The 26,203-nt window shown below is 40.2% G+C and overlaps 1 protein-coding gene across 9 annotated transcripts in view; it reads left to right on the forward strand.

Moving 5' to 3' along the window:
• The window catches only part of LOC120530784 (nck-associated protein 5-like), a 746,735-nt gene that overhangs the window by 486,837 nt on the left and 233,695 nt on the right, over positions 1-26,203 (forward strand). For all 9 annotated transcript variants that reach the window (XM_039755382.1, XM_039755389.1, XM_039755381.1 and 6 more), the window contains 3 exons: positions 5,459-5,527; positions 10,804-10,842; positions 15,607-15,726. In XM_039755382.1, coding sequence (XP_039611316.1) covers positions 5,459-5,527; positions 10,804-10,842; positions 15,607-15,726 — 228 coding nt within the window. The remainder of the gene's footprint in view (positions 1-5,458; positions 5,528-10,803; positions 10,843-15,606; positions 15,727-26,203) is intronic.

The raw sequence follows: 26,203 nt of genomic DNA on the forward strand, positions 1-26,203 counted from the left end.
TAACGCCCATCCATCGATCTATCTGTTCATTTTTTGAGCCCATGTGTTCAGGATGTTTATTAAAACCAAATCCAAATGGTAAAATACACAGTGTTGATGGTAAATAATACCAATAAGATAGAAAGATAGATAAGAAAGGCACTATACACTTCATGGGCACTATTAAAATGATAGATAGATAGATAGATAGATATGAAAGGCACTATATAACAGATGAATAGATATTAATTTTAGCGTAGTTGGCAGGATGTTAGATAGATAGATAGATAGACAGATAGATAGATAGATAGAAAAGACACTATATAATAGATAGATAAATAGATAGATTGATAGATAGATAGGAAAGGCACTATATGATAGACGATAGATAGATAGATAGATAGATATGAAAAGCACTATATAATAGATAGATAGATAGGAAAGACACTATATAATAGATCGATAAATAGATAGATAGAAAAGGCACTATATCATAGACGATAGATAGATAGATAGCTAGATAGATATGAAAGGCACTATTTAACAGATAGATAGATAGATAGATAGGAAAAGTACTGTATAATAAATAAATAAATAGATAGATAGATAGATAGGACAGGCACTATATGATAGATAGATAGATAGATAGATAGATAGATAGATAGATAGATAGATAGATAGATAGATAGATAGATAGGACAGGCACTATATAATAGACAGATATGAAAGGCACTATATGCTTTATAGGTACTACATAATTAAAGTGATAGATATGAAAGGTACTATACAGTACAGAAAAGATCATTGGGTCCTCTCTTGCAGATGGAGTTGTCTCCTTTATGGCTTGTTTTCAAAGTGGCACATTGCTGACTACACATGCATGGAACAGGTGTTGGTGATGCCTGCAGGGGGCACTTACCCTGTGGTCTGTACGGTACGTGGATCCAAATGCCCCAGTGCCATGATGGAGACACTGTGTTATATAAAAGGCACTGTCCTTTGGAGGTCCTGACTCTGTGTGGTCATAACTGACCCCTGGGCATCCTTCATAAAGAGTTGGGTGTTTCCTGATGTCCTAGCTAAATTTTCCACCACGGCTGAATCATTCCGGACCCCTAATCATCTCCCATCTCTAATTGGCTAACTGTCTCTCACCCCTTCACCACCTAAAATTAATTTCTGTTGAGTGCACTGCAGCAGTAATGGCTGCCGTTGCATCCTCCAGATGGATACTGTACATAAGTCGTGTTTGAAATGGCTTCCCACTCTCTTTGTAAAGCACTTTGAGTAGTGAGAAAGGTGCTGCATAAATGTCAAGAATTATTATTATTATTATTATTATTGTTCTTATTAAAATGTCAATGGATTGCTGCGAGAAACTGAGTGCATGCACAGTTATCAGTGCTCTATGTCTGGTGGCAGTACTCATAATATTCTCATTATGGTCAGCTAACGTTCCGTTCAAATGAAACTGCTGCAAGGTTTTCTTGTTTACATTTTTTTTCATAATTTTTTTCCAGTAAAAACATTTTTTGTAGTCGGTTAAACGTTGAACATATTAAGACGGGGATACTTTTAAACTACAGGTCAGTTTTATTTTGTGCTGTTCATTCAGGGGTAACAGTCTGTAGCATTTGGGGTCCACTGCCTCCTCGATTTTTAAATGGTCTCTGTGAAGCGTACTGGGAAAGTGGGTTAGTCTCATTTATTTTATTACATGCAAATTATATTTCATCACATTTGTTGTCAAATGTGCAGCGCTCAAATTGACCTGTCTTTGATGAATAAGTGGGCCACATCTGAACAAAATGAGTCCATGGTGGATCCAGCTGCTACATGCGGACAGACAGACAGACAGACAGACAGACGGCTATCACACTAAGTGCTTTGTGATTTATACGTGAACACACCTAAAATTGCTTCAACTTTCTAAACTGCCAACCAATTCTGTGACTGCACCTGAATGTCTACACCACGCACACATTTTCCAACAGGTGGCGTTCTCACTTTGTACATTCTCTGTAGTTGCTCTTGTGTTGCTGTGTTTTGTCACCAGTTTTGTGTTTTCATCCATTCTATTGTTGTTGCTTCACTGTTGGTTTTTCCGTAATTCTAGGAGAAGCAACCTAAGGTTTCAGAAAGGAGTCACACAAATTAAAGAAATGATCACTACTTATTGGGGTGTGCTGAGGACATTGTGTTTGTATCTGAGCGCCAGTCGCCATCCCCCCGATACCCTCGAGAGGCCTCATGTGCCCAGTCACTCCATACGGGCATGCAGTACCCCCTGTGGGCCTCTCCTTAAGAGATCACCGGTGGCCTCAGATGACCAAACTCGATTTGTCAATTCCGCTGAGCGGAACATTTGGCTTTGAAGCTGCATTTGCTGTGTGACGAACAATACCACATTGTTCTGTGTTATTCAAAGAAGAATAACTTAATCTCGCCACTCTCAGCTACTGCAGTAAAATTACATTTTGAACGAGTGAAACATTGCCATTTGAATTCTGAAAGATTAAAGGCCTAATTATGTCCATTGCAAGTGTAAGTTGATGACTTTGCATCTCTTTAAAGATACTGACATTTTTAAAATCTCGAAAGTCAGTGATAATGGCGGAGCAGCCAACAAGCTGAAATCAAGAAGAAAAAAAAATAAAAAATAAAAAACAAAATTAAAAAAGAGCAGCATGACATTTTTGAAAGTAAATGAAAAGGGAATCGTATCCTGACACCCTCTCGGTTTTAATTTTTTTTCTTTTGTTGTTAAATTCAATAGAAAGATTAGCAAGGTGTAAAATAAACCATAAACTACAAGAGCAGGAGCTGTAATGGGAGTTTAAAAGGTTATGTGTCAACCTTAAAGCTGCACGAGCAAATAGGAATCCTCTGAAAGCATAAATATAAAGGTCAAGAAGAAACAAGTCATGATGATGAACTTTAAGGTGACGACCAGCCTGTTAGAAGATGGCTAAATGGGAATATTTCCAAGTTATTGGTGCAGCATTGCTCACTTTGTTAAAGAAAACCATATTGATTTACACAGTTTCTCATTTGTCAGAGGCTGAGCTACGCATTGAGGACCCTCACAAAAACCATCAGTTTACAGGGCCAGCTACAGTGTGGACCACAGAAAGACAGACACAGCTTGATTGGTTACAAGGACCTGAAATAGACCTTTAGCTATCCTGCCTACTACGCTAAGATCAATCTATCTATCTATCTATCTACTTATCTATCTATCTATCTATCTATCTATCTATCTATCTATCTATCTATCTATCTATCTATCTTATCCTGCCTACTATGCTAACATCTATCTATCTATCTATCTATCTATCTATCTATCTATCTATCTATCTTTCTTTCTTTCTTTCTTTTTTATCAACACTGTGTATTTTACCATTTGGATTTGGTTTTAATAAACATCCTGAACACATGGGTTCAAAAAATGAACAAATCGATGGATGGGCATTAAACTTTAAATGTCATGTAAAATAACAGCCCTGCTGTCCTGACCAATCATAATTCCAAATTTCAGCTTCCCTAAGCATTTGACCAAAAAAAAAAAAGAAAAAGAAAATCCTTTTCTGCCTCAAATGTAATTGCTTCCTTTCCCTACGCTATTTAAAAATAACTTTAATTTCTTAGGCTTTCTAATTCGCCGTTCCGATCCAAAATCTATCTTATCCTGCCTACTACACTAAAATAAATCTCTATCTATCTATCTATCTATCTATCTATCTATCTATCTATCTATCTATCTATCTATCTATCTACATATAGTGCCTTTCATATCTATCTATCTATCTATCTATCTATCTATCTATGGTGTCCCCTGTAGAATGAGAGGTGGGTGGGGGTAGTCGATGTTCTTGCCTTCTTCATCCGCTGAAGGACGTAGAGATGCTACTGCTCCTTGGTGGCTATGGAGTTGGTGTGTTCGTCATGCGGTCAGCTGTGTGATGGCCTGGCGAGTGCACTTTTGGGCCCGGTGGCAGTGGTCTGAACAACAAGAGTAGGACATGGCATGGCATAACTCCAGAGAAGAGAACTCTGTCTGCTGGTGAAGGTTTAAAACACAAAGTCGCCGTCAGATCATCGGAGCTCCTCGTGATGTGCGCCGGCCCTTTGCTGCCATTACGTGGAGTTCTTCAGCAAACATGTAATTTCAGATTGTAATTTGTAGCTGCCCAGAAAACTGCTTTGCTCTTAGAAACATGACAGCTGATCTGATTGATTTTGCCATTCAATACACCACTTCAAATAGCAATTATTGGACAGTTTTTCTAATACAATTGGATGCCGCTATTATGATGCAATCAGGGGTCACTTGAGTATTTCAATAACAAGAAAAGCGAAGTCTGTGATCTTCTTTAAAAGGTGATTGTTATTATTGAAATGCATAATGCTCTGTGGGTTTTTCTCTGTCTTAATATGGTGGGCGCAGCATATTGTGTTTCATTAATGTTCTGGTTACTGTCAGACTCATTTTTCTAATTATACCATTATTACGGATGTATCTGGATACGTCTTTTTTCATAAAATATTTTAGCATACATCTACAAAGTGCAAAGGCTGCAGCGTTCGGGCCTAGCGCTTTCCTGCCTATGGTGCTTTTCATCCTGTGTGTCTCTGACTGGCTGACCTCTCAAATCACAAAGACATGTCGCAGTGTTGACTGGCAGCTCTGCGTCTCCCCAGTGTGGCTGTGTGCCCAGCTGTGGCCTTTGATGATCTGCCATTTCATTTAAGTGTTGGCTCCTTCCCTGAGTTTACAGCTTTCAGAATAGGCCCAGCCAATAGAAACATAAAGCTGAATATATAGAGAGAGCAAGGGGTGGCACGGTGATGGCACTGCTGCCTTGCAGTACGCAGACCAGACCAGGTTCACATCCCTGGTCCTTCCTGTGTGGAGTTTGCATGTTCTTCCCATGTCTCATTTACTTCTGGGGGCTCTGGTTTCCTTCCACTGTCCAAAGACATGCAGTTAGGTGGACTGGTGATGTTAAATTGGCCCAATGGGATTTTTCACTAATGTAATGTAATAGAGGGGTGGCATAGTGGTAAAGTTTTAACACTTCTGACTTTGCACTAAGCAGACCGGGGTTCACGTCCCAGGTTCCACCCTGAGTGGAATCTGCATGTTCTCCCCGTGTCTGTGTAGGTTTACCTCTGGGGGCTTCGGTTATCCTGCCACCACAGTCCAAGGACATTCAGGTGAGGCGTGTGGTTTGTGTTTGCCCTGCGCTGCGCTGCACTGGCGTCCCATCCAGGGTTTATTCCTGCCTTGTGCCCTATGCTAGCTGGGACAGGCTCCAGCCCACCACCGTGACCCTGGTCTGGATTTAGTGGGTTAAAAAATCTTATCACAATGACTAACTATTAACGGTGATGTACTGCACACTTAGATATCTTATTTTCACAGTTGGAATCCCATTCTTTTATTTACTTTTGTTTTGCTTTACATTTTGTTTTTTAGGCAGAAAACTCAGCCCTTGCAATGGAAAACGAGACCCAAAGAGAGCAGTATGAACGTTGTCTTGATGAGGTAAGTCCCATAAGAAATGTTTTTAGTGCCTCAAAACTGTAAACACCCGTCTAGAGCACCTCATCTTCTATATAGACATGTGTGTGTGTGTGTGTGTGTGTCCCGTACATGAAGGCACACCACTGCCCGGCAGGTCACACCTTCAGCACAACTGGAGGGCCGTATCATGGAGCAGCCTTCTCTGGTCCATAGAAAGACAATTAGCTTTGAAGGAGTGATGGCTTTACATTTTTCTGTTGTTTTGCGTTTTTTTTTTTTTATTAAAGAACAAATCATGAACTGTAAAGCACAGTTAAGTCAAACATACAATCAGTACAATATTGAAAAAATCCTACACTCCCCACTTCTCCAACCAAACTCAGCCTGGTGTGATTCCTCTTATGGTTAACATTAGGACAGCAGAAACGATTACAAGTGTGTATGTGACTATATATATATATATATATATATATATATATATATATATATATATATATATATATATATATATATATATATATATATACAGTATACTAGCTGTGAATATCATCTAAGACAAATTGAACTCAAAATAATCAACGTTGACCTCAGCATTAACATTTACAGTGCACCTTCTTTTGAAATTTATTTTGTATTCTATGTAGTAATAAAATGCGTTGCCTTTATCATTCCAACAGATGGCACATCTGATTTTTTTTTACCATTTGTTAAGGAATTCATAAAAACAGTGCTAATGTTTGTGATGCACCATCTGTTGGATAACAGAGACATAGCAACTGGGTGGAGTCAATGATACACAGACACAGGATAGATATTAATTTTAGTATAGTTGGCAGGATTAGATAGATAGATAGATAGATAGATATTAATTTAAGCGTAGTTGGCAGGATAAGATAGATAGATAGATATTAATTTAAGCGTAGTTGGCAGGATAAGATAGATAGATAGATAGATGCAAATGGCACTATGTAATAGATAGATAGACTTGAAAGGCACTCTATGATAGATATTTAGATATTAATTTTAGTGTATTTGGCAGGATTAGATAGATAGATAGATAGATAGATAGATAGATAGATAGATATTAATTTTAACATAGTTGGCAGGATTAGATAGATAAATATTAATTTTAACATAGTTGGCAGGATTAGATAGATAGATAGATAGATAGATATGAAAGGCACTATATAATAGATAGATAGATAGATAGATAGATAGATAGATAGATAGATAGATAGATAGATAGATAGGTATTATATGTATATAGAGTATAAAATTGCTCAGTTATTTCCTAATGTATTAGATTGTTCGGTTGTATCTTGTACTGAAGTTTTCCCAAATTAGACTACAGCATGTATTTTGTTTTTAAACAGCTAAGTAAATGTTTAATTTTCACAGTTTTCAGGTTTTTTTTTACCTGTCTCAGCTTGCTTCTTACTATTCTGTTTATTTTTTGATTTATTTTAGTTGCCATGTTGCCCGTTATTCTGGCTGATTAATTGCTATTTACACCCGTGTGTTAATTGAAAACTACTTAAAAAATTAATGAAGCAAATGCCTAACAAGAAAATTAAACAATGAACACAAAGCCAAGTGGCACACCTTTACCATATTTCTTACGAAAGTGAACCGTGCACCGTGTAATCACACACCGCGCACCCACTAAATACTGGAAATGGGGAAGGAAGTGTTTAATTGCAGCAGTAAACTCTCTCCGCTCTTTATTCTTCTTTCATTGTAATGCTAATGGTGTTTTTCGTGCGAACAGAGAGTACGACAGCAGTTTAAATCAATTTGACTCTTTGAGTAGCCTCAGAAACAGCACTTGCTATTATCGTAATGCAGCCCGTTTATTTACTGTTTTATTTTACTTCTTCTCTTCTTTTCATCCATTTGTCCACTCTAGCTGAAGACACACCAGCACCTGATGAAGAAGGGCTGCAAAGTATCAATGGGCTGTGCTGTCTTAGTTTTTGCTGCGCATTTTTTTTTCCTAAAATTCTCCTGTCGTTGCTTTAGTGGACAATTAGTAATAGAAAATAAAATAAAATAAAAAACACATACCCACAAATGTTTACACTTTCACCTTCATCTTTACCCACTTCTATGTTCGGTCGATGTGATTGATCGCCCTTCTCCATTCAGCTCAGTCCTGCACCTCTTCCTCAGTCAGACCCTTCTCCTTCATACCTTCTTTTACTTTATCTGTCCGCCTCCCCTTTATCCTCCCTCACTTTCTCGTTGCCATATCCATCACGTATTCTTGGTCTCTCCTCATCACATGACCATACCACTTCAACCTACTGTCCAGTACTTTCTCTCCTACTTTCTCGTTCCTTCTTCTGTCCTTCTTTGTAACTCCGCACAGCCATCTCCACATTGTCATTTCTGCCTCCTCTAACTTCTTCACTTACACTCCCTTCACTGCCCAGGTCTCGGCTCCATACGTCATTGGTGGTCTTACCACTGTCTTAAAAACCTGACCTTTAACTGTCACCTTAATTCTTTGATCACACGATACTCCTACACCTGCAACTGATTCTCCATCTTTGGCTACCATTTCTTCTTCCCCTTCATCTTTTCCTATTTCTATGTGGGGCCGATGTGATTGATCATCCTTCTCCATTCAGCTCAGCCCTGCACCTCCTAATCATTCAAGCCCCTTCTCCTTCAGATCTTCTTTTACTTTATCCATCCACCTCCCTTTTGTCCTCCCTCACTTTCTCTTCTCCCATATCCATTACATATTCTTGGTCTCTCCTCATCACCTCTCCAAAACTCTACAACCTACTGTCCTGTACTTTCTCTCCCACTTTCTCATTCCTTCTTCTGTCCTTGTTTGTATCTCTCACATTCTCATTTCTGCCTCCTCTAACTTCTTCTCTTACGCTCCTTTAACTGCCCAGGTCTCAGCTCCATACGACAATTGGTGGTCTTATCACTGTTTTACAAACCTGACCTTTAACTGTCACATGATACTCCTACACCTGCATCTGATTCTCCATCTTGGGCTACCACTTCTTCTTCCCCAAAGGTAAACCCACAGAGACACAGGGAGGACATACAAATTCCACGCAGGGAGGACCTGAGACGTGAACCCCGAGCTCCTTAGTGTGAGGCAGAAGCGCCAACACTGCACCACCCTGCCGCCCCCCTATTACATTATGTCATTGAAAACTTCCCTTTTGAGCCAACTGAACTGTTATAGTAATGACTAAAGTGCGCTATTGTGTGCATATGGTGTGTAACCACAAGGGGGCGCCACCAAGCTCCAGAAGCTGTAATGCCCAACGCGACTCTGAGTTTAAAGTAAAGATATTTATTTCCCCACCACACCTTTTCGATAAACACCTGGTCAAAGATGAGACAAGAGCCACTAAAACATTTGGGTCTGCCACTCGTATAATGTTACCTGGCTGCAACTGGATGAATTTCTAGTACAGATATGTCTAGGGTCGAATCCAAAACAGAACTAACTGGTGAGGTTTAAAGTGTGGCAGAGGAAGTGAGGTCATTGTGACCGGAACCGGAAGTGATGTCATCAGGGCTTGTGACCGGAAGGGGCGTCTTCTGGACCATAAGTGTCGTCATGGGACTCCTGACAGGAAGTGACGTCATGGGGCTCCTGACAGGAAGTGACGTCATGGGCCTCCTGACCGGAAGTGACGTCATGGAGGTCAGGTGGAATTTCCCATAATGTGTCTGCTGTGGAAAAAGAGAAAGGATCAGTGCACCTCGCCACCCCCTGGTCTGGTTTGGAATTACCTTCCTTCGAGCCCCTTAGCTACCTTCCATGTGCGCACGTGTGTGACACCGTTTATTGATCAGTAATAAATAAATTCACAATTCTGACACTTTCTTCCTCCTTCCTTCCTCCGAGAGTGTTGCCCCGACTGTGACTCCTTGATCTGAGGTGGCAGGACCCGGGAATTCTTCTGGTGCCACACTGTGTCCTCTTGGAAGCACTTCTGGTTCATATGCAAATTAGAGCGATCCTCTCCCGACAACACCTTCTAATGGCACCCAGGGACCCCCAACAGGGTTGTACTTTCCGGACTCCAGTTCTCAAGTACCCCTGCGGGTGTCCGAACTGGGATGCCACGCGAGGACCTCTGCCACCTGCTGTTTGGGGGACAGAACTCGACTTACGACTTCTGCTGGTCCGTCATTTACATGATTCCAGCCAGGCAAGCAGTTGTGTCCTCTTCTAACTGCTGTGCTCGTCTGTCCTTCTATTCTGGCTTCCCATCCGGGCAAGAAATGATCCTGGCACAGGGATGCCCGTCCTCCTCCTCGGGCACTTACAGGTGGTATAAGCTGGGCTCATTCATATAAAGGCGTGCTGTTGCCCCAGTTTTGCCTGGCCGGCTTTCACGTGGTAGCCATTATTAATCGTTTTAGTCTGAGTCATTGTTTATCGAAGGTATTTTTATCTGACATAACGTTCACTGGGCACCAAGACGTATCATTTTACCAATATGCCTGATGCGATGGCAAAAGTCACCTCGGTGTCCTTTACCTGTCCTGACATTGCGTAGCATAACGCCTAACGTTATATGGATTGTCTTTATGATTCTATTGTCTGTTCTTTCTGAGATCGTCGTCCTAATTGTCTTGTTTCGCTCCACAGTGTCGTCTCTTCTTTCTGATTAATATGGACTCGAAATACGTGACATTGTTTTAATAACGAGCGTGACCGATGTGGTTTTGTATTTCTGCAGACCGCACATTCATCCCAATCCTTTTAATTATATCACCCTTCTGGATCACAACGCGTCCGCTCTTCTTTATCTGGAGGTGTAAAAAAAAAAAGAAATAAAAGCGCTAATCAATGCCTCGTAATCTGATATCAAGTCAATTATGTTGTGTTGTCTGAATGCTGTTTGGATCAGACACACACACACACGCAGACAGACACGCAGACAGACACGCACAGCCTCGAGTATTTTAATTTATAGAAGTGCTTTGCCACAGCAGCTTGCCATCATTATAACGGCCTCATTTTGTCAATATTGGATCAAGAAACAATTACACATCATGAAACCTCTTCCCACTGTAATCTGTTCCACTCCACCAGTTATAAAAGCAACTCTACGCTTTTTATTGCAAGCCTTAAATAAACTTATTAACCACAAACTGCTCTTGAAGCCCAGGCTGAAATCTTCAGGTAAACATCCTCCCTGAATCTGCTCCAACCTCGACTCCAGTCTTTTGTGTGGTTTTTGTTTTTCTTTCTTAGAATTGGAAATTTGCTTATGCTAAATAAATGTTGATTTTTTTATTTGGTTTCTTTTAAGGTGGCAAATCAAGTTGTCCAGGCACTGCTTACTCAGAAGGTATGTTTTACGTGAACGTTGATTAAATACTTAACGGTTGTTAACATCTGATACGCTAATCACAGGGGCGGGCAGAGTCGGTCCTGGAGGGCCACAGTGGCTGCAGGTTTTTGTTGCGACCCAGTGGCTTAATAAGAAGTCCTTATTGCTCGAGTAACACTTAGTGGTCTCGCTCATTAACACTTAGTGGTCTCGCTCATTAACATTTTGAACCCTTATTGCTTACTGAAGTCTTAAACGACTGTATTCTTGCTTTTTAATGGCTCCTTATTAGCAATAAGATACAAATGACAAAGGAGACCAGCATTTCTCCTGTGTGTATTTCAGTCAGTCAGCCATTTTTCCAACCCGCTTATATCCTAACACAGGGTCACGGGGGGTCTGCTGGAGACAATCCCAGCCAGCACAGGGTGCAAAGCAGGAACAAATCCCGGGCAGGGCGCCTAGCCCACCGCAGGGCACACACTAGGGACAATTTAGGATCGCCAATGCACTCAACCTGCATGTCTTTGGACTGTGGGAGGAAACCCAAGCAGACAGCAAACTCCACGCAGGAAGGACACAGAAAGTGAACCCAGGTCTCCTAACTGTGAGACAGCAGTGCTACCCACTGTGCCACCATGTCGCCCCCCCGTGTGTATTTATCATGCATTTATTTGTTTTAATTAAACACTTGGAATGAAAGTGAAGAGAACAAAGTGAAAGACGGGGAATCGCTCATCCATTTAAGACTTCAAATCATTTGGATGATATCCTTAGAAAGGGGAAGAAAATCTAGGATATGAGAATGGCCTGACATGTCAGAGCTAAAGCACTAAACCAAGCCATGAAATTATATTATTGGCAAGAATTAAGCAACTGGGTGGGAGCAAAAACCCCTGCAGCTGCTGCGGCCCTCCAGGACTGACTTTGCCCACTCCATCCATCCATTATCCAACCGACTATATCCTAACTACAGGGTCGCATGGGTCTGCTGGAGCCAATCCCAGCCAACACAGGGCGCAAGGCAGGAAACAAACCCCGGGCAGGGCACCAGCCCACCGCAGTTGAGCCATTGTGAGCATAATAATTATATTTTGTCATTATGGTGTGACCAGTGGACAGACGGTAACTACGTTTTTATGCTGTTCTGTAATTCAGTTATTTACAGAAACCTGATTTCTAAAATGCCATTTAATTTCTTATTCCTGGTAGATGTGGTAAGAAGTGAAGCAAAATGACCCCGTTTATTGGCTAACTAGAAAGATTACAATATGCCAGCTGTCAAGGCAACTCGGGCCACTTAGTCAGGCATGATGAGAAATCAGATTATTGGCCTTGGAGAAACCTGACTAACAGGGGTGGGCATCTCTACGAATAACCCCATCGTTAGATTAGATAAACTTTAGCAATGTCATGGGGAAAGTCAGATGCGTACAGCAGGAAAAAACCTTAAAACAATAATAATGATAATCCTCCGGGTGCTCCGATTTCCTCCCACAGTCCAAAGACATGCAGGTTAGGTGCATTGGTGATCCTAAATTGTCCCTGGTGTGTGCTTGGTGTGTGTGTGTGTGCCCTGCGGTGGGCTGGCACCCTGCCCGGGGTTTGTTTCCTGCCTTGCGCCCTGTGTTGGCTGGGATTGGCTCCAGCAGACCCCTGTGACCCTGTAGTTAGGATATAGCGGGGTATAATAATAATAATAATAATAATAATAATAATAATAATAATAATAGTGCCTTTCTCAGTACTCAGACCACCACTAATTTGCAGAATCCACCTGGATGATCCAACAGCAGCCATTTCTGTGCCAAACCACTCACCACACATGAGCTATTAGGTGGTGAAGGGGTGAGATTAAGAGAGACAGTTTGAGACGAGGGGTGATTAGGGAGTCCAGAGTGACTAGGCCATGGAGCCTACACATTGGGGTACACCCCACTCTTTATGAAGGATGCCAACCAAAAATTACAAAGTGTCGAGACACTTGTTAGAGTGTAAGAGGAGGAGACGCCTGTGAGAATACCAAGAAAAATCTGAGAAGCAGGAGACAACAGAAAATGGCTCCACTTGATTTCTTTCTGACCTCCTTGTTGCCTTCGATCATTAAGGAGATCTCCCTTTTTGATTTTTTTTCCTTCCTATGGGTCTTTTCCACAGCAGCTTCCACCGTGTCCAGGGTTCACACCATCCATCGCTTTTTTGAGACAAGGGATGATTATGGCATCAGAATGACCAGACTAAATTTAGCCAGGACATTGGGATACCCCCCCTACTCTTTACAAGGATCTTCTAATGACCACAGAGAGTCAGGTTTTATGTCTCATGCAAAGGACGGCGCCGGTTTTACAGTACAGTGTCCCCATCACTGCGCTGCTGGCATTGGGATCCACATTCAGGCCCACAGGGTAGGCCATACCAACATGTCTGCCAGCAGCAACCCAAGCTTTTCCTAGATGGTCACCCATCCAAGTCCTGGCCATGCATGAATATGTTGAGCTTCGGGTGGATGACCTCTTCTGAAGTGCTTGTAGTAAGGATACTGACTCATAGGACGGATAATACAGCCAATCAATCAATCAATCAATCAATCAATCAATCGAAATGAGCGCATTAGGAGGAAGCATTGAATTTTCCTCATAGCAGTGAACATAAAAGACCCCCCAACACTGGCTCGTCTTAGCTCTCACCGTTACGAAATGAGCCTGTAGCTAAATGTGCCTCCTGGAGGGGATGACGTCCAATTTTGTAGCCATTGCTGCTCAATGGTTGATCTTTGATGGCTCATGAGACTTCACAGAGATTCTCATTTATATTTCATTGAAGAATCAACTTCAACTTTAAAAATTCCATAAGAGAAAACAGTTTAGACTGAAGGAGTCAGAAAGGAGACATGAGATACAGCTGAGGTAAGGAGTCAAAATGGAGAATTTGGTTTGGAAAGCGTGGCCTGCTCTATGAGCTCTCTTTCCAGTCTTGGTTTACTCTTTGTGCTTATTATTGGACTGACACCCTCATCCAAGATGACTTACAACATCTGAGATACAGTCCGTTGTTTTTCTTTTGCCAGTTGGAGCACAGGCAGTGGAAGTGACTTGCTCATGGCCACACATTGGTGTCAGAAGTGGGATCTGAAGTCACCACCTCAGGGTTTGAAATCCACCATGACACCCTTATCTTCTAGAATGAGCGTGATCTAACTGGAGCATTGTAATAGAATTTAGAGCAACTAATAGCATTGATCAGAAGCAAGGACTACAGCTTTGTAATCACAGTAAAGTATTTTATTACCACAAAGAATCTATCTGAGCATCTCATATTGCCGAGCAATGAATTCAAATACATTGAAATTGAAGAAAAAAAAAAGTGTCAAGACACTTGTTGGAGAACGTGAACCCGCAGTGTGACTTTGCTGTGATCTCTGCTGCCCTGTGAGAATACCAAAAAAAATCTGAGAAGCAGGAGACAACAGAAAATGGCTCCACTTGATTTCTTTCTGACCTCCTTGTTGCCTTCGATCATTAAGGAGATCTCCCTTTTTGATTTTTTTTCCTTCCTATGGGTCTTTTCCACAGCAGCTTCCACCGTGTCCAGGGTTCACACCATCCATTGCTTTTTTGAGACAAGGGATGATTATGGCATCAGAATGACCAGACTAAATTTAGCCAGGACATTGGGATACCCCCCCTACTCTTTACAAGGATCTTCTAATGACCACAGAGAGTCAGGTTTTATGTCTCATGCAAAGGACGGCGCCGGTTTTACAGTACAGTGTCCCCGTCGCTGCGCTGCTGGCATTGGGATCCACATTCAGGCCCACAGGGTAGGCCACACCAACATGTCTGCCAGCAGCAACCCAAGCTTTTCCTAGATGGTCACCCATCCAAGTCCTGGCCATGCATGAATATGTTGAGCTTCGGGTGGATGACCTCTTCTGAAGTGCTTGTAGTAAGGATACTGACTCATAGGACAGATATAAAAATATCCAAACCTAATTATGTCATATCATCTACTGTTAAACCGTACTTCTAAATTTTTTATTATTATGCTGTCTTAAGGAATTGTTCTGTTCTGTGTATTGTATTGTATTGACCCCCTACTTTTGACACCCACTGCACGCCCAACCTACCTGGAAAGGGTCTCTTTGAACTGCCTTTCCGAGGTTTCTTCCATTTTCCCTACAAGGTTTTTTGGGAGTTTTTCCTTGTCTTCTCAGAGAGTCAAGGCTGGGGGGCTGTCAAAAGGCAGGGCCTGTTAAAGCCCATTGCGGCACTTCCTGTGTGATTTTGGGCTATACAAAAAATAAACTGTATTGTATTGTATTGTATAATACAGCCAATCAATCAATCAATCAATCAATCAAAATGAGCGCATTAGGAGGAAGCATTGAATTTGCCTCATATCAGTGAACATAAAATATCCCCACTGGTGCGTCTTAGTTCTCACCGTGACGAAATGAGCCTGTGGCTAAATGGGCCTCCTGAAGGGGATGGAGGGGATTTTTTTCCAGGATGGTGTCCAATTTTGTAGCGGTTTCTGCTCAATGGTTGATCTTTGATGGCCCTTGAGACTTCACAGAGATTCTAATAATCAATGATTGTTTCCAAATGGGACTCATATTTGCATTTTGTGCATTTAAGGTGCAGAAAATTGAGAATGTGAAAATGGCTCTTTAATAATACTAATAATACATTTTCTTTCTATAGTGTCTTTCCCTTACACTTTGTCACATACGCTCACTGTTTTATTCTTCCTTTTGTTTTCCTTTGCCTTTCCGGACTGCAGGATCTCAGAGAGGAATGTCTGAAGCTGCGCACCCGAGTCTTTGACCTGGAGCAGCAGAACAGGACACTCAGCGTTCTCTTCCAGCAGCGAGTGCGCCCTGCTTCCGATTTACTGCTTCAGGTAGGTCTTTAATAATAAAACATTTACATTCTTTAGGTTAAGAGATCTTAATCATTCCAGTCATGTGAAATGCATAGCAACTTTTGAAATGATACACATTTTAAAAAATCGGGAGTGGTCTCCCCTCGACTTTCTTAGATACTCAGATATGGGGGTGGATATTTGAGGAGTGAATCGCAAGGCAATGATTAGATTTTTATATTATGTTCATTAAAGAACCATTAACAACAAAGCAAATCAAATTACTAATACAGGGGGCATTCAGAAAGTTTCTGCACTTCTTTTTAACTCTATTTATTAAGAATTTCAAAAATAAATGACATCGCTTTTCTACATAGTCACTTTCATTTGCGATGCAATTTTCCCAGCGTCATACCAACTTTTTAATGCCCATTAATTACCAGGGTCATCCTAACGCATGGGCACTCTGGGCAGTTGCCCGGGGGTCCCATGAGCATAGGGGCCCCATGCTAATCTATGTATGTTGTGACTTTTTGAGTGACTGTACTCTGCTTTGCCCAGGGACCTATAATGCTGTTAAGGCGGCCCTGATTACTACTTCTCCCAGCGAAAATATAAAAGTGCAGAAACTTTTTGAATGTACCTCGTATATTGAACAATTATTATAAAAGGACAGTTGAATAAATCAGATTCTGCAGCTGCATGAATAAAAGGTAAAATACTACTTCTGGTTAACGGTAATAGCTCAAAAGTTGATAGAAATCTACATTTTATACCTAATACTTGTATGTAAAATTTGGTTGACCTAAGTAAAAGCGTACTCAAGTTATCATCTTTATACACACACACACACACACACAGACAGACACACAGACAGACATAATTCCAAAAAAGGCATTTTCAAGCTCAGGGAGGTCTAAAACGTCGAGATTCAACAAAATCTCGAAATGGAATTTTTTTAGGATAACAATACTTTCCCTATACTTTACTATACGAGAAAGTCGGGAAGGTCTAAGACGTCAAGATTCATGAAAATCTTGAAATTGAATTTTTGGATGATTATAATAGTTTCCCTACAGGAAACTAAATCAAACTCAGGGAGGTCTAAAACATCGAGATTCATCAAAATCTCGAAATGGAATTTTTGGATGATTACAATAGTTTCCCTATGAGAAAGTAAATTGGATTCAGGGAGGTCTAAAACATCAAGATTCATCAAAGTCTCAAAATCAAATTTTTGAACAATTACAGTACTTTACCTACGAGAAAGTAAATCATATTCAGGGAGGTCTAAAACGTCGAGAGTCATTAAAATCTCAAAATCAAATTTTTGAACAATTACAATACTTTACCTACGAGAAAGTAAATCATACTCAGGGAGGTCTAAAACATCGAGATTCATCAAAATCTCGAAATTGAATTTTTGGATGATTACAATAGTTTCCCTATGAGAAAGTAAATTGGACTCAGGGAGGTCTAAAATGTCGAGAGTCATTAAAGTCTCAAAATCAAATTTTTGAACAATTACAATACTTTACCTACGAGAAAGTAAATCATACTCAGGAGGTCTAAGATAGAATCATCAAAATCTTGAAATTATTTTTGGACGATTTCAAAACTTTCTCTATGAGAAAGTAAATTGGACTCAGGGAGGTCTAAAATGTCGAGAGTCATTAAAGTCTCAAAATCAAATTTTTGAACAATTACAGTACTTTACCTACGAGAAAGTAAATCATATTCAGGGAGGTCTAAAACGTCGAGATTCAACAAAATCTCGAAATGGAATTTTTTTAGGATAACAATACTTTCCCTATACTTTACTATACGAGAAAGTCGGGAAGGTCTAAAACGTCGAGAGTCATTAAAATCTCAAAATCAAATTTTTGAACAATTACAATACTTTACCTACGAGAAAGTAAATCAGACTCAGGGAGGTCTAAGACGTCAAGATTCATGAAAATCTTGAAACTGAATTTTTGGATGATTACAATAGTTTCCCTACAGGAAAGTAAATCATACTCAGGGAGGTCTAAGATGTCGAGAATCATCAAAATCTCGAAATTTAATTTTTGGGCGATTTCAAAACTTTCTCTATGAGAAAGTAAATCAGACTCAGGGAGGTCTAAAACATCGAGATTCATCAGACTCAGAAAGTAAATCATAGGTCTAAAACATCGAGATTCATCAAAATCTCAAATTGAATTTTGGATGATTACAATAGTTTCCTATGAGAAAGTAAATTGGACTCAGGAAATTTTGACTAAAATGTTCAGGGAGGTCTAAAATGTCGAGAGTCATTAAAGTCTCAAAATCAAATTTTTGAACAATTACAATACTTTACCTACGAGAAAGTAAATCATACTCAGGGAGGTCTAAGATGTCGAGAATCATCAAAATCTCGAAATTTAATTTTTGGACGATTTCAAAAGTTTCCCTATGAGAAAGTAAATTGGACTCAGGGAGGTCTAAAATGTCGAGAGTCATTAAAGTCTCAAAATCAAATTTTTGAACAATTACAATACTTTACCTACGAGAAAGTAAATCATATTCAGGGAGGTCTAAAACGTCGAGATTCAACAAAATCTCGAAATGGAATTTTTTTAGGATAACAATACTTTCCCTATACTTTACTATACGAGAAAGTCGGGAAGGTCTAAAACGTCAAGATTAATCAAAATCTCGAAATGGAATTTTTGAATGATTACAGTAGTTTCCCTACGAGGAAATAAATCATACTCAGGGAGGTCTAAGATGTCGAGAATCATCAAAATCTCGAAATTTAATTTTTGGACGATTTCAAAACTTTCTCTATGAGAAAGTAAATTGGACTCAGGGAGGTCTAAAATGTCGAGAGTCATTAAAGTCTCAAAATCAAATTTTTGAACAATTACAATACTTTACCTACGAAAATAAATCAGACTCAGGGAGGTCTAAGACGTCAAGATTCATGAAAATCTTGAAATTGAATTTTTGGATGATTATAATAGTTTCCCTACAGGAAACTAAATCAAACTCAGGGAGGTCTAAGATGTCGAGAATCATCAAAATCTCAAATTTAATTTTGGATGATTACAATAGTTTCCCTATGAGAAAGTAAATTGGACTCAGGGAGGTCTAAAATGTCGAGAGTCATTAAAGTCTCAAAATCAAATTTTTGAACAATTACAATACTTTACCTACGAGAAAGTAAATCATATTCAGGAGGTCTAAAACGCAGATTCAACAAAATCTCAAATGGAATTTTTAGGATAACAATACTTTCCTATACTTTACTATACGAGAAAGTCGGAAGGTCTAAAACGCCGAGAGTCATTAAAATCTCAAAATCAAATTTTTGAACAATTACAATACTTTACCTACGAAAGTAAATCATATTCAGGAGGTCTAAAACGCCAAGATTAATCAAAATCTCAAATGGAATTTTTGAATGATTACAGTAGTTTCCCTACGAGGAAATAAATCATACTCAGGAGGTCTAAGATGTCGAGAATCTACGAGAAAGTAAATCATATTCAGGAGGTCTAAAACATCAAGATTCATCAAAGTCTCAAAATCAAATTTTTGAACAATTACAGTACTTTACCTACGAGAAAGTAAATCATATTCAGGGAGGTCTAAAACGTCGAGATTCAACAAAATCTCGAAATGGAATTTTTTTAGGATAACAATACTTTCCCTATACTTTACTATACGAGAAAGTCGGGAAGGTCTAAAACGTCGAGAGTCATTAAAATCTCAAAATCAAATTTTTGAACAATTACAATACTTTACCTACGAGAAAGTAAATCATACTCAGGGAGGTCTAAGATGTCGAGAATCATCAAAATCTCGAAATTGAATTTTTGGATGATTACAATAGTTTCCCTATGAGAAAGTAAATTGGACTCAGGGAAGTCTAAAACATCAAGATTCATCAAAATCTCAAAATGAAATTTTTGAATTATTACAATGATTTCCCTATGAGATAGTAAATCGAAGTCAGGGAGGTCTAAAACGTCGAGATTCATCAAAATCTGCGACATTGAAATTGTAGACGATTACAATACTTTCCCTATACTTCATATACGAGAAAGTAAAAATCCAAAACAATAGATCACCAGAAATAGTTTTCATATTCAGTGGTGGAAGGTGCTACCCTAATAGAGTGTCAGTAAATGCACTACACAGAAATCTGAAATTAGTCCTCGAGTTAACCAACTGCATTATTGTTTTGGATTGCAGCTGAATGCTTCAATCAAAATACTGAGTCTTCTATTTTCTAAATAAAATTTAAATAAGTAGAAGATAATGTGAACTTATTTTACAGCTGAGCACTCCGAGTTTTTGAAGTGCCGGCTGACAGCAGTATGCAGAATTCTGACATTAAATGCAGGAGCTCTTTGTTCTTTATCTTGTTATTTAGCGTTAAGACAATATCAGCTTTCTTCAGTTAAAGCGATGGGAACAATTAATGGAAGATTTTTCAAAACTGTCTAATAGACTCTTGCTTGGTGTTAATTAGTTAGAAAATTGGATGTAGGATTAATTGATGCGTTACAATTTGTTAATATTTATTTATTTTACCGGAGTTAATTCATTTTTATTTAACTTTTGCTTAAGTTTATACAGTGTGTCCTCCATAGTGTTTGGGACAAAGACCCCTTCATCCTCGATTTGCCCCTCTCTGCTCCAGAGTTTAAAATTCCAAGTCAGACAATTCAGACGTTGTGATTAAAGTGCACATTGAAGACGTTCACGTAAGGGTATCTGCATACATTTCGGTCAAATAACACTTTTTCTACACGCAAACCCCCCCATTTCAGGGCACTAGAATATTTGTGGCAAAGACACGTTTTTCTTGACTTGCTCCTCCGCTCCACAGTTTAAAATTACAAATCAAACCATTCAACGTGCTCAAATGGACTCGACCTGACATTCAGACATTGTGATTAAAGTGCACACTGCAGACTTTCATTTCAGGAGATTTGCACACGTTTCGGTCAAACAACACGGTCCCCTCCATTTCAGGACACCACCATGTTTGGGACAAGTTGGCGTCCCAGGTGTTTGTGATTCCTCAGGTGACTTTCATTTTTCCATAAGATACCTCAGTTTGCTTCTACCCTTTGGAGTCTGTAGTTGCCATTGTTCAACATGAGAACAAGAGATGTGCCAATGAAAGTCTGGTTTCATACAGTGACGTGATCCTGATAAGCTTGCCAAACGTAAGCCATCTGGTTAATTCATAACAGGCTTATGTTAAAGTACAGCGGCCCCCATAATGTTTGGGACATTGATTCTTGATTCTACCCTCTGCTCCACAGTTTAAATGTACAAATCAATTAATTTAGACATTGCGGTGAAATATTTTAATTAAATTGGATTTGCACACATTTCAGTCACGCACCACTTTTTCTACATGGTCCCCCATTTCAGGGTGCCATAATGATTGGGACAAATTGTCATCCCAGGTATCTGCGATTCCTCAGGTGGCTTTCATTTTTCCATAAGATACCTCGGATTGCTTCTACCCTTTGGACTCTGTAGTTGCTATCGTTCAACATGAGGACAAGAGATGTGCCATTGAAAGTCAAAGAAGCCATTACGAGGCTGAACAACAAGAATAAAACCATTGGAGACATCAGGAACATCTTAGTATGACCGAAATCAACTGTCTGGAATATCATGAAGAAGAAAGAACACACTGGTGGGCTCAGTAATCACAAAGGAACTGCTAGGCCAAGGAAGACCTCCACTGTTGAGGACAGAAGAATCCTCACTACAGTGAAGATAAACCCCCCCCCCAACGCCTGTGCGACAGATCAGAAAAAGTCTTCAGGGGGCCGATGTGGACGTGTCAGAGACGACTATCAGCAGAAGACTAAAGGGACCACACTGCAAGATGCAAACCACAAAAACAGAACGGCCAGATTACAGTTTGTGAAAAAGGACATCAAAGAGCCTGCAGAATTCTGGGAAAAGGTCTTGTGGACCAGTGAGACAAAGATGAACCTCATCAGTGTGATGACAGGAGCAAAGTGTGGAGAGGAGAAGGAACTGCCCCAGATCCAAAGCAGACCACCTCATCTGTTAGACATGGCGGTGCTGGGGGTGTTCTGGCTTGGGGATGTATGGCTGGCACAGGCCTTGGCACATTTCTCTTCATTGATGATGGAAACGCTGACGGCAGACGCACAATGAATTCTGAGGTGTGAAGAAACATCTGATCTGCTCGAGTTCCAGTAAAGGCCTCCAAACTCACTAGCCGTTGCTTCATTTTACGATTTTTGCCTCGTTTTTATTGTGATGGACCGGTGCCCAGTCCAGGAGGCAATTTTTCTGCCTTTTGCCCCATGCTTGCTTGGATAGGCTTCAGCCCCCAGCAACCATGCTCAGGATTAAGTGGTCTTAGAAAATGGTATGGGATGGGGTGGTTGTCATCGCCTAGATATTTCTTTTTTCATCTCACAGTAATCCTCACGTCTCAACAGAGTAGTTGATTACAGCCAGGCTAAATGTTGACTGCGGGACTGCGGACTAATGAAAGAAACAGACTTGTCAACCTGAACGTGCCTTTTCCACCACACAGTCGAGGGAAGCTCCGTCTCTTCCATCACCTTCAAACTTAGTGGCAGAACCCTTGGAGGACACAATATAAGTTCAAATATAAAACACATCGCTGACCCAAAATAATACCAAATTAATTCGAAGAAAACATTTAAGGAAATGTTCGCAGGAAGGTTTATCATACACTGACCTGGCATGGTCCTTAAATTTTGGGCCTCACAATGTCTACCAGTGTGATCGTCCTAACTGAGGCGTGTGATGCACAAAGCCTGAATATTTCTTCACCAAGTCAACATCTAATAAGGTCTCAGGAGCTGCTCGGAAAAACACGGTTTAAAGGGTAATTACCATTATCTGCCTCGGTCTTGGAGTGTCACATACAGTACGTGACATTGTGCCTTCTTATCTACACTTGCAGATATGCTAGCTGCTTGATTAGAGTCCTCCTTGCCACAGTCGGCACACTCTCATTTATCATTTATACCGTGTCAATAAGTCATTTAACATGAGGGAACAACTAAAACTGTTGAATTATTCTGTGAAAAATTGCTGGAAGGTTGATGACCCGTAAAGGTTCCTATGAACGATGACACGAAGTGGAAAGGAGAACATTCGTCAGAGACTTCTGTCATTTTTCTACTAGCGCTGATTAGCAGACAACATCATTTCCAGTTTTATTTGCAATACCTTTTCGTCTTGCGGTTCTTGCATCCACCTGCAGTAGTTCATGGGTTTCCTAGATCTTGCTTTGTCTGTAGAACCCTTTACACTTATAGCAGCTTAGAAATGCCCCAGTTTCTGATTGGCTACAGCCAGAGTTCCAAAGAGCACCTTCATTGAACAAGCTCATTTTCTAAGAACGGTGAACTTCATGTAACGTATTTGCAAGTGACGAACTTGAACGTGAGCGAGTTCAGTTTTAGGTGACATTCTGGATCAGGTTCAGGTCCCGATTAAACGTTTTACCTTACCCTGTAAACGTAGTGGTGGAGCCAAATCAGAATATGGTATTCGGATAAGCACAAATAGTGGATTTTTACAAATATTTATTTTGTACAAGTGTTTTGCCATTTATTTGTAATCGGAAGAAATAACGTCAAATCAAATGGGGTTAGGGTTAGGGTTAAGCTGCACCCCCGCCGACACAAGCATGCGGTGAAGCTCCACTTTTGCTTTTAGGAAAACGTTGTACTTTGCGAGGTCGCTTTATATTTTTCATCGTTGGACAGTCACTATTTATCATGGATTTTGACAAGCAGCGTATTAGGTTAGTTATATGATAAAGCTCCACAGAAATCCCTATAATGGGGTCTTCAACCCTCCACTCACTCGTCCTTTGTGGACCCGCCTTTTCCGATAAAGCTGCACAGAAATCCCTATAATGGGGGCTTTGACCCTCTTTTTCTGATAAAGCTCCACAGAAAACCATATAATGGGGGCTTCAACCATCCACTCACACTTTGTGGACCCTCCTTTTCTGATAAGGCTGCACAGAAATCCCAATATTGGGGGCTTCAACCCTCCACTCACCCTTTGTGGACCCTCATTTACTGATAAAGCTCCACAGAAATCCCTATAATGGGGCCTTTGACCCTCTTTTTCTGATAAAGCTCCACAGAAAACCATATAATGGGGGCCTCAACCCTCCACTCACCCTTTGTGGACCCTCATTTACTGATAAAGCTCCACAGAAATCCCTATAATGGGGGCTTCAACCCTCGACTCACCCTTTGTGGACCCTCATTTTCTGATAAAGCTCCACAGAAATCCCAATAATAGGGGCTTCAACCCTCCACTCACCCTTTATGGACCCTCCTTTTCTGATAAAGCTTCACAGACATCCCGGACCTCTTATGACATCATTAAGTTCAATACAGGAACCTTTTTTTAGAAAATTTTCAGCAGGGTCCTCATCTAGACTGCTATGAGTGCTCATTATTTGCAAAGTGATATCTTTAAAAGCCATATAGGATGTCCCGGTGGCAGGCAGAGGACATCAAGGTAAGAGCTTAATGGAAGCTCACATTCTCTCAATCCAGTGCCATTTGTCAATAACAGCAGTGAGATGCCCTCCTCGGTATAAAGATTAAGAGAGAAAGAAATCCAAAAAAAAAAAAACAAAAGAAATTTTTTTTCCAGATCTTTCTAGAAGTGTGTTTTCTCTACCTTGATGCTTTTTTTATGTTTAATGAATGAATTAAAACCATCGTTTTTTTCATACCTTAAAGTCGGTTGTTTTATTAAAGTAAAACATCTAGTGTCAACTTACTAAATTGTACAGCCGTGCTGCAAGAGCTGAATTCGGAATATGAATGTGTTGACTAATATGTCACCGAGGCAGACATTTGCACTGTTTCACCAGCAATGAAACTGTCAAAGAGTTATTTTAATTAATTACACTTTACGCCTATGGGCAATTTTCTTATTTCTTTTTCTTTGAAAAATATGATAAATGCTTTTGATATTACTTAGTAATGATTATTGAATTAGTTCAATTTTGCATATTGCTTATCTTGCCGATTCTAATTATGTGGGAATTGTTTATTGATATTAAGACGCTTGAACCCCCTTCTTAATTTTTGAATGGCAAGAGCAAATTATTTAATTTTTGCAAGGCATTTTGAAAAATGCCTCAGTGGTTTTGCTGTCAGCTGTCAAAAATGTAAGCAGGTTTATGAAAACAATGGAAAATGAATTATACCATTCTTATGATTCATTTATATAAAACTTTTTATCTATATAGAATTAATCCTTCTTCCCAATACACTTACCCAGGGCTGAATTGTAGGGCAGCCGGAGCCCATCCCAGCAATCAGTAGGCACGAGGCAGGAACAACAGCTGGACGGGGTGCCAGTCCATCACAGGGTGTTGTGTTGATCGGGGACAGGATTGACAGGTCGCAGCACAAAGGAAAATTCGGGACACCAGTTAGGTCGTCCCATTTAATAACTACTGTATATACTCGCATATAAGTGAAATTGATTATAAAATTATACGCCCGTTCGAAAATGCGACCCTTACATTTTTTTTGCTTCCTTTAATCTCTCGCCAATTTCTCAGACACATCGAGTTTTGTTGCAGCAGCGCAGTTACCAATTTCTTTCGCCACTTCAATGACTTTTAATTTAAAACCAGCTTCATATTTTCGTCCATCGTAGATAAGGGATGCTCTTAAGAATTAAGGTGTATGATACAAAAAAAACACAAAACAGTGCAAACATCGCTTTGGAATAGTTCGGGTATTATCGTGTGGTCACGTAGGCACAATACATAGAATTAAAAAAGGCCGTGTGCTCCGTTGTTACTCTCTCAGGGGGGCGTTAGCATATCATAATCTCTTGGACCAATAGTGTGAGTTTTCCGCATTCGACTTATATGACCGACATTATAAAATATCGGAAATTATAGGGTAAAATCAAGTCCCGACTTATCCGCGGGTACATACGGTACACTCCAAAACAAAATCATACCTCTCAGGCACAAAAACAAAGCAACAGGCTCTTGACTGTCTAAATAATGGGCCTTTCACTGGAACTGCGTCCGGCGGGTCACTCCTAGTAGAAATGACACCTCCTTCTGCTGAGGCGGGGCTTCTTATAATGCATGAACTGGAAGGGGCGGAGCTAAGTGGTCTTACTGCGCCTCCAGTCGGGACTCCAAACCGTCCGCCGTGGCACTTACATGGTATATTTTAGCACCACAAGCCGGCTCTCATTCAATGTATGGAGCTTGTATAATATATTTGAATATCATTGAAAGTATGGGGAAAAAAGAATCGATGGAAAAGAAAAGAAAAAGTCCATTCTCGTTTTTTATAGAAGCACTCCTGTAATGGTGTTCTAAGGTATAAAATTGTATTGATTTTCAGGCAGGCAGGTGTCAGGTGGAGTTAAAGCTGGAATTAGCCTATTTAAGCTGCAACTGTAAATGTCCTCGGCCGATTGTATCATATGTTTTAATGCACTCCTG

The sequence above is a fragment of the Polypterus senegalus genome, chromosome 6, assembly GCF_016835505.1.
Source record: "Polypterus senegalus isolate Bchr_013 chromosome 6, ASM1683550v1, whole genome shotgun sequence".
NCBI lineage: Eukaryota > Metazoa > Chordata > Cladistia > Polypteriformes > Polypteridae > Polypterus > Polypterus senegalus.